This window comes from Nanorana parkeri, unplaced genomic scaffold (assembly GCF_000935625.1).
Source record: "Nanorana parkeri isolate BGI_ZX_2015 unplaced genomic scaffold, ASM93562v1 scaffold67, whole genome shotgun sequence".
Classification (NCBI taxonomy): domain Eukaryota; kingdom Metazoa; phylum Chordata; class Amphibia; order Anura; family Dicroglossidae; genus Nanorana; species Nanorana parkeri.
This window is the reverse complement of record NW_017306335.1, coordinates 106,800-123,014: the sequence shown is the minus strand read 5'-3', so window position 1 is coordinate 123,014 and position 16,215 is coordinate 106,800. Positions and strand designations below refer to the sequence as shown.

The following is a 16,215-nucleotide window of genomic DNA, read 5'->3' as shown; positions in this document are numbered from 1 at the left end:
TGATGAAAGGATTCCCAACACTTGACATTCTGCTGGCATCATGGACTATATACAGATTGTTGTAGACATTATTACCGGTATATAAGATCTTCATGCATCATTCACGACTGGGGTCATTATTATTCATATAAGACACTGTATCCTACATGAAGCCAAGAGTAGGTAAGAGGGTTTTTTTTTAGGATTTTAGATGTTTGTGTATGTATTTATATGATTTTTTTGGATTAAAACTGTTTGAATATGTCAAACAATTCATCCCCACACAGCTACCTCCTCATGTATCACTTGCCTCTCCCTCTTAGATTGTAAGCCCTCAGGGTCAGGGCCCTCCTTACCATCTTGTCTTGAATTGTATTGTAATTATAATGTCTTCCCTTTATTGTAAAGCGCTGCTCAAACTGTTGGCATTATAAATACTTTTTAATAATAATATGATTTGATACATTTTTCAAATTGTTTCACTCATTGGTGGGATCTCCCTAAGGGGAAAAAAAGAGTTTTAATTTTATATATATTTATATAGCTCTGGCATATTCCATAGTGCTGTACAGAGCACAATAAGCCAGTCACATAGGTCTGTGTCAGAAGAGCTCTAATGTCCCACCAAGGTTACCCACTATTATTAAACATTTATATAGCTCTGATGTATTCCACAGTGCTATAAGAGAACCCTGAGTCAATGATATCAGTCTGTCTGAGTCCTTCACAATCTCACAGGCAGCTGAGCCCTTCTCCTCAGATTGCATTAAAAAATATGAACATTTTAATGTATAAAATCTTAAGGCCACAGTTAATTTTAGACACCAGAAAAAAAGGAAGATGCCCTTTAAACTAAGTTGGCCTGCTGGTTGCCTATTTGTATATCCAGTTTAGTGCGTATGTTGCTCGCGGCACAGTAGTGGCGGTACAGCACATCTCCAGCCTCAGGTGTATTCCTGCACTGAAACGCTTTTGAAATTCATTCAGACAAATCTCCGGAGAGATGGTAAATCTTTTTGCTCACCCGCTGTCTGCATGTGTGTATTAGAGCTGCCTTGGCAGAGAGAGGCAGAACCAAAGATATTGTACAAAGGGTGAAAACAAAACTCATGGCCATCAAATCCAAGGGAAATAATTTAGTCTCTTTAGAAAGAGGAACACACAAAATAAACTGTAAAGTCCGATCCCGTTTGTAATTTTACAGCTTTTAGAAATGGGTACATCCCATTTTTGACACATCTACAGTATATCTGTTAGAACCAGTTCCACCAAGGAGCGGACATGCCATTTTTGCATGCTCCACAGCCGCACAAATGTCCTCTGGGACATAGGGGTGAGTTTATACTAGAAGCTAGTTTGGAGGGTGCTGGAACATCTTCTGCTGTCACTTCTCCTACATCCCTCTTGTCTCCCTTTCTCTGGCAGGGCAGGAGACCTGATTTTTTTCTCTGCTGCAGTTAAGTAACACTTACATGTCTGTTCCCTCCCCCAGTCTGTGACTGGACAGTAAAAGGAGAAGCAGCAGACTGATGAGCTCACCTCTCTGCTCTCTTCTGTCAGCATACCCTTTGCTAGCATTCCACTTCAACAACAGAGACAATAGATGATCTTGTGCATCCAGGGTTCACGTGAATCCAGATTTAGGGTTAAGGCGAGGGTGAAGTACCAGGGTCAGGTTAAGGCAAGGATTAGGCATAGTTTAGGCAGCGGTGACATTTTTGGGAAATGTTAAAAGTTGCATATGCCGAAAGATGAAAACTACCGGTAGCAGGAATGAGACTTAAGTGCCGGGTTCACCTGCCTGGCCTGTACGGGGCTAGCACAATGTTCCTATCATCCTGATAATGCTACAATGGCTGGGTAACAAACTATAGAGTCAAAGGTCAGTTCCCAGACGAGGGGCAGGGGGAGATGACACCTCACCCGGTGAACTGACACAGGACCGGCTCAACCATAAGTCTTAGTATGACCTGAAAGTCAGGTACGCCGACACTTATAACTAAAACCTTTAGTTTGCCCAAGGTCAATCTATTGTCACTCCTTCACTGGTGACCTGTAAATGTTGTAGAGATTTGGTGGATAATTGATGTGTGACTAAGCAGGTATGAGAAACGAGCAGGAAAAAAAAAAAAGACATTTTCAGCCACTGGAGGTTTAAAATGAAAAGACAACTGCGAATGTTCTATTCTGTTTGCTATTCATGAGCTTGAATGTTTGGATAGCCTGCCTAACGTGGGAAAAATTAAAGAGCTCCAAGATCAAGGTGTACCATCTGTCAAGAGGATGTTGACCGGCACAAGTTAAAATATTCATGAAAGCTAAATTTATTGAATGAAAGCAACAAACAAGGTTTAGGCGTCTCAGGCTAGAAGAATGAAGCATGTAGGCTTTGTTTGCTGCATCCATTAAAGTATCTCAAGCCAGGATCTTTAATTTTTTTTGGTAGAGTAGGGGGGAATGGTTAAATGTAGGGATGTATTACAGCACAAATGTCCCGTACATTGCAGCAATAGATTTACAATAATCCCCTGCTGAATGGGTTAAATGATCAGTAGTACAATTACATGTTATGTACTATGGATCATGATTTAACCTATTTTGCACTTTGCGCGGCATTTTCCCTTAGCTTATTGAATGTAGTGAAAATTCAGTCACGAGTAAGGAAACATGATTGGATGATGACAGTCAGCAGAGCGTCACCTCATTCACTAAACTAAGGGGTCTATTCACAAAGCTGCCGAGGGCAGCCGAGTGAATGACCGATCAGAAGTGAAGTGAGCCGAACACTGTTCGGCTATTCACTTCAGGCTGGTACGGCTGATTTCAGCCGTACATCGGCTGAAATCAGCCGTACATCGGCTTGCTTCGTGTGGCTTCGGATCAGCCGAACATGCTTAGCATGTTCGGCTGACCTGAAGTGCAGAAGGAGTTCGACGAACCTCCGGCTTCAGAAATAAAGAAAAAAGAAGCTACGGCCAGATCCTTCGGCAGCTTTGTGAATAGACCCCTAAGTGTCTAATTCCAAAACAGAAAAGCTTTGCCTCAACTTCCATTTTTTTAAAATTACAGATATTTGCTGCAGTGCTGATTAGTGAACGATGAGGTTTAGTTGTTCCCATATATTACATATTGGTCTTTGCTATGCAAAAGTTTGTGACTCCCTGACCATCACTCCTATATGAGCTTGTTGGACATCCCATTCCCTGTGCATATTAGCCCATCATAGCTCCAGGGTTTGGGATCTCTCTCCTGGGAGTGTGCACATAAGGGTGACTCCAGAGAACCCTGGAAGGCAACAAAGCTATACGAAAACTAGCGAACTTTGCAGCGAACTTTGAACCAATTCCACCAGGAAGAAAATCAAGATTTTAAAGCAGCAGCAGCACAGAAGGTAAGTAGTTAAGGCCAGCTGCTTTAATTTATTTTAGAATGTTAGGGTTTAACACTTTAACAGTAACCTTCACTGGAAACACTCCAACGCAATCATTGGATGGGGTCCACATACTTGGGGCCATATAGTAGATATGATTGTCAGATGTTCAAAATCTTTTGCCCAAATAGGGGTTGATTTACTAAAGGCAAACAGGCTGTTCGCTTTACATGGGAACTTTCACTTAGTTTAGTGAATGAGGTGACGCTCTGCTGACTGTCATCATCCAATCATGTTTCCTTACTACATTCACTAAGCTAAGGGAAAATGCTGCGCAAAGTGCAAATTCCCTTGCAAAGTGAACAGCCTATTTGTCTTTAGTAAATCAACCACATAGTGTATATTAAATAAGCCTGCCAGTTGGTTAAGAATGTATTTTTATAAAATAATTTCCTCTTGTTTTCTTTACCTTCCTCTGTTTTTTGTGGTCACGTATATATTTTTTTTATTTGATTTGGCCTTTACACTTTAACATTTTCTCATTAAACTCCATTCTCTTCTCTGGTATCCTCTCTTTTGGGCACCTGCATTTGTCTTACTAAACCACTGTTGTTTTTGTGATTTCTCCTAATGTAAGGTAATTCTCTCACCTTTTTTGTCTTCCAGTCCTGGTCTGCTCGCTGTCCTTGTGTGTGGCCTCTTCCTTTCTCTCCTGTCCTCCATCGTGTATCTGTAACTCTGACAGCATGGAGGTGGACTGCAGCGGACGAGGACTCACGGCTATACCCACCGATCTTCCCCAGGATACCCGAATACTTCTAATGCTCAACAACCGCGTAACCTCTCTTGCTGGTGGTCCTTTTTCCAACTTGACATCTCTGCACCGCTTGGACCTTTCCAATAACTTCCTTGACCAGTTACCCCCAGGCCTCTTTGCGGATCTGGGAAACCTCACAGAAATCCGTCTGCGGAACAACAGCATTCGTGGTATAGAGCGAGACCTCCTGCAGGGACTGCCGCAGCTTCGTAGACTGGATCTGTCTCTCAACTTTTTGTCTCAGCTACCTCCGGGATTGTTTGATGACCTCTCAATGCTCCACTGGTTATCGCTTCGCTCCAATCGGTTGCAGAGTTTGGACAGGATGACCTTTGAGCCTCTGGGCAGCCTGGAGAACATTCAGCTGGGGGATAACCCATGGGAGTGTGACTGCAAACTACGAGACTTCAAACACTGGATGGAGTGGTTCTCATACAGAGGTAAGTGACTACACTTCCAAATTGAATCCAGACTCTATGGCTTAGTTAGTCTTCTGGAACCTCCACAGACCAGCTGTTTTAATAGAACCAATGAGGCCACCACCCTTGAAAACAACTTGCATTTCTACAACTACCTTTTATTAAAGATGTCTTAGGGCAGAATATAACCCGCAATGCAATCCTTGAGCAATGTGAGACCTGAGTTAAAAAAATATCTAAGGCCAAAACTTTTTTTAGTTTTAGATCCGAGGAGCTACAAGCTCTGCTAGGTTTTACTTGTGTCTGTGCCGCCGGTAGGGCGATCACCCTTATCGTGAAATTTTAGCTGTACACCACAAAAGGTGTATGAGTTTATTAGTGGCCCTTGACGACCAGAGTAATGTAAAATCCAAAATGTTACAGTTGTTACTGGAACATAGAGGTGAAGGGAAATCTTCCAACAGAAATACCTGTCCTAGGGACAAGAAAAGGATTTCCTCTCAGTTCGAAGATATTTCCTCTTGCTTCCTAGTGTGTTTCTGGGACAGGAAGCAAACCGTAAACCGCAAAAAAACATTAAAGGAGTTCTAACTTTTGGCCTTTCCTGCTCACAAGTTTTTAAATTTCAGGCAAATTTGTGCTTTAAAAGAACCTCCAGCACAAAGACAAAGTTTCATGCTGGATTGCTGGAAGAAATGCACACAGCACATCAAGATTCAAATATGAATGAACGTGGCTCTTCTATTTAGGCAATATTTACTTATCCCGGAGCTCAGGTTTCACTATTCTATCCAAAACAGGCTTTAGATGCACTTTAAATGGATGATCTCATCAGGATCGTAAATAAAACTGATACATACATTTGGCAGTACAAGTACAGAGGTACCTCGGGTTCACGAACGCTTCTGTGCGCAAACAATTCGGTTCGCGAACAGGAAGTTAGGCAAAATGTTGCTTCCGTCCACAAACTCCAAATCGGGTGACGAACACAACCACGGCCATCTTACCCGCTCTGACACGTGGTCGTAGCTTCCTCTAGTCGAGATCGCGGTCGCAGACAGACCTGTGCACACTTGTGAATAATACAGTACTGTACAGTATTATTCAATCCAGCATGGCTCCAAAAAAAGTGCAGAGCAAGCAAGGTGGTAAAAAGAAAGTGCGGAGCGGTAATGAAGGTGACAAGAACGTGCGGGCGGTTAGTGTTCACTCTCTTCATACTGTACTGTACTTTGTTTCATATTTTTGTGGTTAAAACATTTTTTTTACATATGGTTCAGAATGGATGAACCTTATGGGAAAATTTGATTCTGTTCGCTACCAAAATCGTTCGCGACCACGTTCATAGGGGTCAGAACGGATTAACCTGATTTACAGTGAACCCTATGGGGAAATTTGATTTGGTTCGCGACCAATTCGCTTCGCGAAAAGAATCATGGAACCAATTAAGTTCGTGAAACGAGGTACCACTGTATTTGGAGTTGATAGACCATAGTACACGGCATCAGATAAAACTGTACAAACTGGTAACAACAATCAAGAGCTGCCTTGTCTCATTACTATATAGATGACCGTATCCGTTACAGATCAGGTAGAAGGACAAGCCGTAGACGTGCATGGCAGCTTAAAGTGGAGCGCCAGCCAATTAATTCTTAGTAGCGGATAGAGTGGGAAACCTGGCAGAAGGCTGAATTCTGTTTCATTCAACCCAACACCACCCACCGCCACCACCCAAGAGAAGTACTCTTTCAGTTATACCAGTTTCTCAAGTCCAGTGGTGTCACAGTTTCTTCCCATGGCTGTCCCTCCATTTTAGCGCTGTTTTCTAGATTCCTAAAAGATCATTTCAGATTGACTCACTTTAAAGTCAACCTTTTCTAAGAGAACCATGGAAGCTGCCATCACTGATGTCTTTCTGAAGGTGCTATTTGTATGGCTGTTGTGGAGAATCAAAAGTCCTTATCTGCATAGTTGTTGTGGGTAAATGTATTTTTAAATTCTGCTAGTAATATATAGGTACCTGAATATGGTTTGGTATCACCCACATGTACAGCAGAACTCAGACTAGTAAAGGAAGAAAGCCCCAGGAGCCAATCAGGTGTGGTTGGGTGCACATAAGGTGAAACTGAAGATGCTGATAGGAGAGCAGAAATCATCAGTCTGCTGCTTCTTTATTGCCCAATCACAGGCTGGGGTCGGGCAGGTGACCAAGTTGTACTACTAAACTGCAGTAGAAAACAGTCAAGTCTTCATCTTTTTTGCATTGTCTGGCAGACATATGCAAATATCAGGACTGGCTAAACAACAATAGAAATCCTTGTCAGGTAAAAGAGCTCCCATATTATGTTATTGATGTTTTTGGTGATTTGCCTGTAGTTTAGCTTTAAAGCCAAAACTGAGGTCATCCTGTCTGTTGACAGTGTACTCATTGTCCGTGAGCCACAATTCAGATGTTATGACAGCATGCAGTCCCACGGTGTTTGACTATTCCTGAAGTACCAGGACACGCATCATCCTCTCCCATTTTACGCGTATTGCCGCTTTCCGTACTGAAGCGCGATCTACACAAATAATATGATTTTGTAACAAAGCAGCGCACCTGCTCCCTGTCACAGAGCAGAGATAATTATCCGCAGTCTGGCACACCGAGGGCTGTTACCGCTTTTACATCTGCCACAGTTACAATCCACAAAGACGGCACAACTCTGACCAAGAAATTAAAGGGGAATCCCAGCTTAAGTGTCAATTCAGCAAAGCTAATTGTTTGAATGCTTTGATGAATTGATCTTTTTTTCATTGCACAAATCTGCTCACTTTACCAGATCTAGTATCGATTTTGCTGTATTTTGTATTTAAAAGTCAAATCACGAAGATTATCCCAGGGGTTATTAGTTCCAAAAAAATATTGGTGACTTCTAATTGGCAAAAACAGTGACTGTATGACTGTATGTTTATAGTGGAGAGCTGGAAAAAGAGCCATTTTAGGGGAAGATGACCAGGGCCAGATTTACTCTCTCTGCTGCCCCAAGGCCAGGTTCCCAATGCGCCCCCCTACCTGCCAAACAACCATCCCCCCCATGGAGAATGGCAGATCTGCAGGCTGCATACAAGTGATCTAGGTGACATCGCCGATCAAAACAAGCGGTAGCTTCCCCTCTTTACATTTAGCTAAATGTAGAAAACAACTACCCGCCCGGTGCCGGAACTGCATGTCCTGGGCATCGGGAGATAGGAATTCCACGAATTCCACGAATTCCACACCCCTGCTGCCCCTCTACTCCCTGCTGCCCCAAGGCCGGTTGGCTGGCCTTGTGGGAAATCTGGTCCTGGAGATGACGATACACACACCCCCCCTCGCCCTCCCGCCCCGACATAAAATACCAACTCATGAGAAGTAGAGGTTTTCAATAGCTAACTATTAATTTTTCTTTTAGTTTTGGATACAGTGGGGGTTCGAACACCTACCAGGTTTTTATCGGTGTCTATGTTTCCATTTGAAAGATATTTCCTTCTTTTTGTCTCAGTGACCACACAGGAAGTGAAGTGAACTTTCTTTAATGGAGTCACAGACAACAGTAAAACACAACTGAAGTCCCAACCCTTTCTCTCTTTGTTTTTGTAGGTTACATCCCCTAGGTTTGCCAAGAAGTGTAACAAGCGTTAATATGAAGCTGTACAAATTATGCAAAGTATATTTATAATGTTACTCTCCCAGGATAATTTTGCATATTTATTTGTTTATTCCTGGCATGATTGTGAGCTTTTAATAACTACAATGTTTACATTGTCTGCCCCTATAGGAGGTAAAATTGATGAGCTGCAATGCACCCTCCCAAAAGAACTGCGTGGGAGGGACATGCGGATGGTCCCCGTTGAGATGTTTAATTACTGCTTGCAGCTGGAAGACGAAAACAGCTCTGGACCAGTAGAAAGGCCTTCCCTGCCCTGCACTAAGGCAAGCCCCGCCCTCGCAGAGCCAGACCCAGGGCCGGACTGCCCACAGAAACAGAGGTATCGCCCTGCCAGTGTCCGGCGAGCCATCGGCACTGTGATTATTGCAGGGGTGGTTTGCGGTGTGGTCTGCATCATGATGGTGGTGGCGGCGGCTTACGGATGTATCTATGCTTCGCTAATGGCAAAGTACCACCGAGAGTTGAAGAAGCGGCAGCCTTTGATGGGTGACACAGAGGGAGAGCAGGATGAACAGAGGCAGATCTCATCAGTCGCATGAGGAGGGCTCTTTAACAACAACGCAAGCGGCTGATACACAAGCATCCATTTTGGCCAATGCGGGTTGCCGCGCGCATCCCTGTTCGGCAGTAGAGCGGTTGTACAAAAGCCTATTCAGGACCATCAGAAAGGGGCAAATAAAAGCACTTAGTCAACTTCTAGAACAACTTAACTATCTACGGCGCAAGCTGGCTAACTAATATCCAGAGGGAATAGAAGCAACTCTGATGTAACCAAAACACAACAGTTACAAATTTACCAGCAAAAGGAGATATAAAATCAAAAACATCGAACAAAACCACTTCTGGGGCATCGAACACGAGCCCTTTAAAGGAAAATAAAAAAGCACAAAAATGTGCAAATGGTAACTATTAAAACTAAAGGACAAAACAAAAAACAAAAAAATATTCCTCACTTTCCATAACTGACATTTTGGTTAGTGAGCGACATTTTTCTGACTCAACATCTCTGGATGCAACTGCAATATGGAGACTGTTCAAAGACCCCTTTTTGGAGTTCAGTGAGAATATTGTCTGCTGTGATTTGGATTTAAGAGGTTATTTTTATTTTTTGTAGAATTTCTGTGCTCGCAGGGTTCCAGATCACTCACCTTGCCGCTCCCACTGAAGTTGCAATAAAATGGGTGAGACGTCCAACTTTTTGAAGAAAAAAAAAAATGGCTTCAAAATGTCTCTCTTGGATGAATTCAGCTGATTGTTTTTGCATTTTCTTTTCATAAGGAAGGTAAGATTCCAACCAGCAGGTTTGTTCCACATTTTATTTTCAGAGGCTGCAGAGAGTTGGAGGTGAAATAGTCATTTTTAATTTTACAGTGTTTCCCTATAACATTCCATCTCAGTGGCTCGTAGGACCCGGCCTGAGAAGAGGATGCAAATGCAAATCCAATCTTCGCTCTGCAACTGCTGTAATAAAAACTCCTAAAATGTAAAACTTATTACCTGTTGATTCTGCCAGTAGATCGATTATTTTTCCACTTCCTGTAACAGGCTAAGCTGTCCAGCAAACATGGCAGTTACAGGGGTTGGGGCAAACCATATAACACTACCGGGGGTGTTTTCAAAGACCATTGTTTCTTCTTACGTCTAAAATTGGGCTTTCATTTGTTTGTCTGTTACATAAAATGCATTTAAATCTATATGACCATCCGAGGCTACTCTGTCCACAGGGTGACAACGCTGCTGTGCAATTTCACAGCAAAGTGGAAAAATAATGAATCTACTGGCAGGATCAACTAGTAACAAATCTTTGTTACGGGGGGGACTCATTTAAGCAAAAACTGCTTTGTCAATGCAACTGACAGACTGCATCATATATGATTTTTCCAATAGTCGCACTTTAAAAATGTCCGTCACCAAGCACAAAGCATGCAAACACTTTTTGATTTCAAGCTGAATTGATGTGAATGAGCTCTTAATAACCCCAGCGTGTCACCAGCCACGGCATGGTAGTCAAGGACCACTGCACCTAAAAGATAGATGTCAGTCTAGATCGCAACCAATGGGTTTGCTGGTTGTGATGATTAGACAGGCACGTTATGTTGGGCATTGCCGTGCAGGTATTCCCTGCAGATATTATAAAACTGCTCCCTACTCCATGCAATTATTTGCAATGAAACTCCACTTTTATTAATGATATTCTTCATTTATTTTTTTAGTGCTATTCTATATTTTTACTTGATGTGTGTAATACCGACAGTATATTATTACAAGGCCACCCTCAAGTCCATTGCCATCTACTCAGCTGTACTCCAACTAGAAATGTAGGTGGCTAGTGAAGACCAACAGGTAGAAATGAATAAAACAGAATGTAGGAACCTGTGAGGCACCGGGGTGTGTGCCTAGAGCTCCAATAATTTACTTTTAAAGTGACACTAAACTCAGGAGTTAAATCTTAAAAATGCATTCAAGTTCCTTAACTGTTAACAAAAATGTGTCTTATACTGTATGTGCATCACTCGGCTGTAGATCCTCAAATCATTTCTGAATTGGTGCCGACACTGTCCTTCCTTCTGGAGGGTGGCTGGCTACTTTTGTTCCTCATGGTCCCTGTGTGTGTTGTAAAGTAGTCACCGCTCCAAGCTCGCTCCTGTGATGGACTACAATCTCAATACAAATTTGTAAACTAAACATGAGATTGTAGTCCATCATGTGATGGACTACAGTACTCAGGATGAGTATGTCTGCCTCTGTATTCTTCCTTGCTCAGAAGATATTGCAACCCGCTGATCTTTTAGCTCCCAGTTTCCCCAGTCACTAGTCGGGACCAAGTGTAGGGTGAAACAAACTCTGATTTATTGAGAAACTGTGCAACCTTTTATACAGAAAGTGATCAGATAAAATTATATTTCCATAACATCCATCCATATTCATCCATGCCCTCCCCAGACATTCTGACTGCACAACCCAGCAGTGGTCCAGCTGCTAAAGAGCCCCAGACAGCTATAGCAGGAGTCTGGTCAGACGCAGGAGAATGTCATTGTCCTGAGCTCCTTGGAGTACAAAGGGAGCTAACGAGGGGTGGTGCTGACAGTCTTTTGATAAACAGGTTACACAGTATAACATAATTAAACATTACCCAACACCAATACACATTTAACTCATAAACTGATGACCATGTCGTCACACATCACAGGAGTTATCTTGGAGCGGTGACTACTTTACAACACACACAGGGATCATAGGGAACAAAAGTTGCCCCCCTCCAGAAGGAAGGACAATGTCAGCACCAATTCAGAGATGATTTGAGGATCTGCAGCCGAGTGATACACAAATAAGGTAAATTTTTGTTAATGGTTAAAGTACTTTAATGCATTTTTAAGATTTAATGCCTGAGTTTGGTGTCACTTTAGGCCAGAGAGCAGTTAATGTTGGATCTGTGACGGTCTCTGTTTTCTGCAGTGTTATAACACTTTGGTGCACCAGGAGCAGGGCACAATTGCTGCCATATGCAAATCAGGAGTCTAGGCTCAAACCCTCATTTGCAGCGTGAAAATGTGTGAACCTTAAAAAATGCCACTTTAAAAATATGTCCCCAGATGATCAACTGTAACCTGCATTCATCTGAGTCTGAGGTGCCCTGAATGGTCAGGACACACAAGTTATAGCTCAGAAGAAAGTAGACGCGTTCATACAAGCCTTCAATGTTCTTACAGTGACATGCTGTGTCTAATGTGTATGAGTGTATTTATTTATTTTTTTACTTTAAAGTAGAACCGTGTCCAGGCACAACACATTAATACACTTCCAAAATTCTTCACAAGCAGTACGTGAGGTTTTAAAAAAGCCCTGACCTCTGTATCTCCCCTGCTTCCCCTTTCCAGCAGTAATTCAGCAGCTCATCCTCGCCTGCTCCCCCTTTCCAGCATTAACTCAGCAGCTCATTTCCCTGTCTCCTCTCCCCTCCGAGCAGTAACTAAGTAGCTCAGCTCCCCCTGCTCTGCCCTCCCAGTGGTAAACTCAGCACCTCATCTCCCCCTGCCCTCCCTCTCCCAGTAGTGACTCAGCAACTCATCTCCCCCTGCCCTCCCTCTCCTAGTAGTGACTCAGCAACTCATCTCCCCCTGCCCTCCCTCTCCCAGTAGTGACTCAGCAACTCATCTCCCCCTGCCCTCCCTCTCCCAGTAGTGACTCAGCTGCTCTCATCTTCCCCTGCTCTCCCTTGCTAGCAGTAACTCCCCCCCGCCCCCTCTGCCCTCACAGCAGTAACTCAGAAGCTTCAGTCTCCCTGCTCCCCCCTCCCAGCAGTAACTGAGTAGCTCAGCTCCTCATGCTCTACCCTCCCAGTAGTGACTCAGCCGCTCATCTTCCCCTGCTCTCCCTTCCTATCAGTAACTCAGCAACTCAGCCCCCCTGCTCTCCACTCACAGCAGTGACTAAACAACTCAGCTCTCCCTGCTCCCAAGCTCAGCTCCTCATGCTCTACCCTCCCAGGAGTGACTCAGCAGCTCATCCCCCAGCAGTGGCATTGCACCCTGCCACAAGCGGGGCACAGGAAGAAGATGAGAGAGCAAAGTGCTGAGGCCCACCTTGAACATCTTCAGTGCTTGTGAAATTTGAAGATGAATTGCTCCACAGTGCCCTCAGCTACAAAGGTCACGGCTTGTTTTAAAGCTGTCTTTCTGCTTGTAAGAAATATGTAAATATCTGAATGTCCACGGCCTGGCCACAATTCTACTTTAAATTAGCACAGATCATAAGAGAGTTGAGCAATCTGGAAAGACTCTGGAACACAAAATCTGTAACATAGTAAGAATATATTTTTTTATGACATAGGACCGCATCTATCCTTCCCCCCTCCCCTCTCATCCAATGTTCTTTCTCAGTTTCCTGTTCCCCTTTGCAGTGAATATAACCAAACTGAATCTACTATTCTGTAACTGACGCACTTTATATTTGATGAAAAATGTGATGCCTGTTATTCCTGAACACAATTAAAGCATCCAGTAACCGCACACAAATTCCATTTTCTTTCAGGTTCTACGACACACACAGGTGACTTTCTCTTTAAGTAGTCCTCCAGGGGAACTCTGCAGGCAGCCACCGGCCAGCCTCTCTTAGCCTAACATGTCTAAGAAGAGGCCGCCGTTACCTTTGCAGAAGTGAATAGAGCTCCATACAATGAGGGGAATTTATCAAAACTGGAGCAGACAAAATCTGGAGCAGATTTGCACTGCAGCCAATCAGCTTCTCTCTCTCATTTTTAAATCTTACATGAGAGATGCTGATTGTTCGCCATGGGCAGCTGATCCAGATTCTGTTTGCTCCAGATTCCGTACATTTCCCCCCATGTATCTCCAGTTTGTTTTTCTGCTGGTAAGGGGACATTTACAGGCATATGAGTGAATGTTCTATGTTATTTCTTTATGTGAATGAAATGTATCGTTCAGTGTTACTTGGTGCCTGCACAGAGAAATTATAGTGGATGCCAACAAAATGATAGTTGTCTTCCATGGAGGCTGCTGTTCGCTGCTAGGAGTGCTATGATTCCCTTTGTTGTGGCCTCAATAGTCCATACTCACAGCCTCTGGCAAGGAATGTCTACCTCCGTCATCAGCCGCATGTGTAATCTGAGCTCCAGCCATTGGAGGCTAACCAAAACCACATGCTATGCACAGCAAAATCAGCGTGGTCGTGTTTTACTGACAGCAAAGGCTGACATTTCCTCTTTCACAACACAAACAAACCTAACCAGCTGCCAGGATCTGTGGAAAGTCAACAGCGGTCCAAGATTTAATTTGGCAAGAATAGGGGGAGGGGCAAAATCTTAAAGAGGGGTGCTTCAGAATTTTTCTCTTATGAACGTCTCTGGGCTGAGAAAATGAATTGTCCATCACGTGTCGGATACCCTTGAAGTGCACAAAGCTGTAAAGTGACCCATGGTGCAAGAGTGAAATCCGCACTATGCGTATCTTGTAATTATATTTGTATGGTGGACCGGCGAAAATTATTTTTTCATTTTTTTTTGTTATGTTCTCGCATTGAAGGTCTACCAGTCAGTTCTGACGGCCCGCTACCAATACAGATAGCTGCTCGAACTCTACAATATGGTACAGCAAACATGTAAACATTCAAACATCTTACCAAAATGTACTTTCACGTTAGAAAAAAAATATCTGGACGCGTGTGCAAGCATCAAAATTTCCCTTTAAACCACGAAGAAATTCCAAACACGTATCTGGTCATCACAGACACAGACTTGATTCCGGGGGGTGATGTAATAATCGCGCTTCGCTTCTGCAATGTCAAGATCAGAGGGGACAAAGCGAGAGCCCCCCCCCATCCCCGACAGCCCGCGGCTATGGAGATTAATGGCCATGGCTCGGCAAACCTGGTAAGCGTGGAAGCCGGCCATCAATCTCGGGGACAGGAATCGGCCCTAATCGACATCCGGTCGTCTACGGCGAACGCGGACCTGGAGCGCGCAGTGCACCTGCAAGAATTATGTCTGGGTTTATAAATAGCTGTGTATGTCATTGACCTGATCCTGGAGGAAGGACATCTCTGTCAATAGGCCACCGTAATTCCCAGGTGACCTGCGACCTCTGACATGTCGGGCCTAAGGTCACCGCTCATCTGCTCAGCCAAAAGTGGATTACAGAATACTGATTGGCACGGCAACTTTTGTAGCCAAAAAGATCAATGCACTTCAGCTGTAAAGTGAACCTATCCTCAGATGCAGGTTGAGTGATGTATAACACTTCCAGGTATTTGTTACCTCCCACACAGATCACAGTACTCCTCCCTCCGACAATGCTGCCATCTGACTTTCTCTCCAGGAGGATGGCCCCAGATTTGTTCAGGCATCATCCAGGGTCACCATCTATTTCTTTGACTGAGATGCCGGCTCAGAGATGACATAATAATGTAAATCCTGGGGTCTGTGCAGTTCTCGGCTGTGTTCACAAATATCTGACACAGATCAGCTCCTGCTGCAGTCTCTCAGCAAAGTTACAATGTTGCAGTCTGATCACTGGGGAAGAGGAGACTGAGGAAATGCTTCCTCCCGTCTGCAGCAGAAAGCTGACATCATCTCAGCCTAGGCAAAGTCACTGACTGCAGCTAAGTGATGGCTTTTTTAAGAGGTGAACGAAAAAATTAAACTGTTGTGGTATATAAATTGGGAAGTTATTCATGCAGACTTGTAAAGTATGCAGGTCCACCTCAAAGAAACTCAGTGGGAATTGTGCCGAAGGTCAGAACCCGTGTTCAGGCACAGCTAATGATCGGGTATTGGTGCCGTTTTGACATGGTGCACATGACCTTGTCAATCAGGAGTGTCGCTGGGGCTGCTGGTAGGTAATTACTAGGGATGCACCGATACCGATTCTAGTATCTGTGCCGATACCGGGTACTAGGGCGAGTACTCGTCCACATGCTCCCGATACTTATCCCGATACCGGACGTTCTGGTATCAGGAAGCCGGGCGTCGAGTCATTACATGCCGCCGGGCTTCTCGATTGGCCAGGAAGCCAGCTCTATCGTCACCAGGAAGCAAGGAGCTGGCTTTCTGGCCAATCAGGAAGCAGGGGGCGGGTAATGACTCGCCGCCCGGCTCTCTGATTGGTCGGAAAGCTGGCCAATCAGAAGCTGGGTTATTACTCGCCCCCCGGCTTCCTGATTGGCCAGAAAGCAGGCTCCATGCTTCCTCATCACCTGGTCAATCTGGAAGACGGGCTACGAGTCGTTACATGTCACCCGGCTTTCTTAATGGGACTTCCAGTATTCGGCCTTCGGTATCAGTGAGTGTCGGAAAAGAATATAGGTACTCGTACTCGATACTGGAAAAACGGGCATCGGTGCATCCCGAGTAAGTGCTACACAATTACTGTTAGTAGATGTAGATGTTTCAAGAACGTGGGGATTGGGGGGGGGGGGGGAGCA

At 44.1% G+C, this 16,215-nt stretch overlaps 2 protein-coding genes across 4 annotated transcripts in view; one reads left to right on the top strand and one right to left on the bottom strand.

The window, feature by feature from the left end:
* LRTM2 (leucine rich repeats and transmembrane domains 2) overlaps positions 1–9,120 on the top strand; it is a 48,670-nt gene extending 39,550 nt beyond the window's left edge. For all 3 annotated transcript variants that reach the window (XM_018576460.1, XM_018576461.1, XM_018576462.1), the window contains exons 3-4: positions 4,016–4,606; positions 8,386–9,120. In XM_018576460.1, the coding sequence (XP_018431962.1) occupies positions 4,016–4,606; positions 8,386–8,816 (1,022 nt within the window). In that variant the 3' untranslated portion in view covers positions 8,817–9,120. The remainder of the gene's footprint in view (positions 1–4,015; positions 4,607–8,385) is intronic.
* Positions 1–16,215, bottom strand: part of CACNA2D4 (calcium voltage-gated channel auxiliary subunit alpha2delta 4) — a 169,104-nt gene that overhangs the window by 69,035 nt on the left and 83,854 nt on the right. The window lies entirely within an intron of this gene.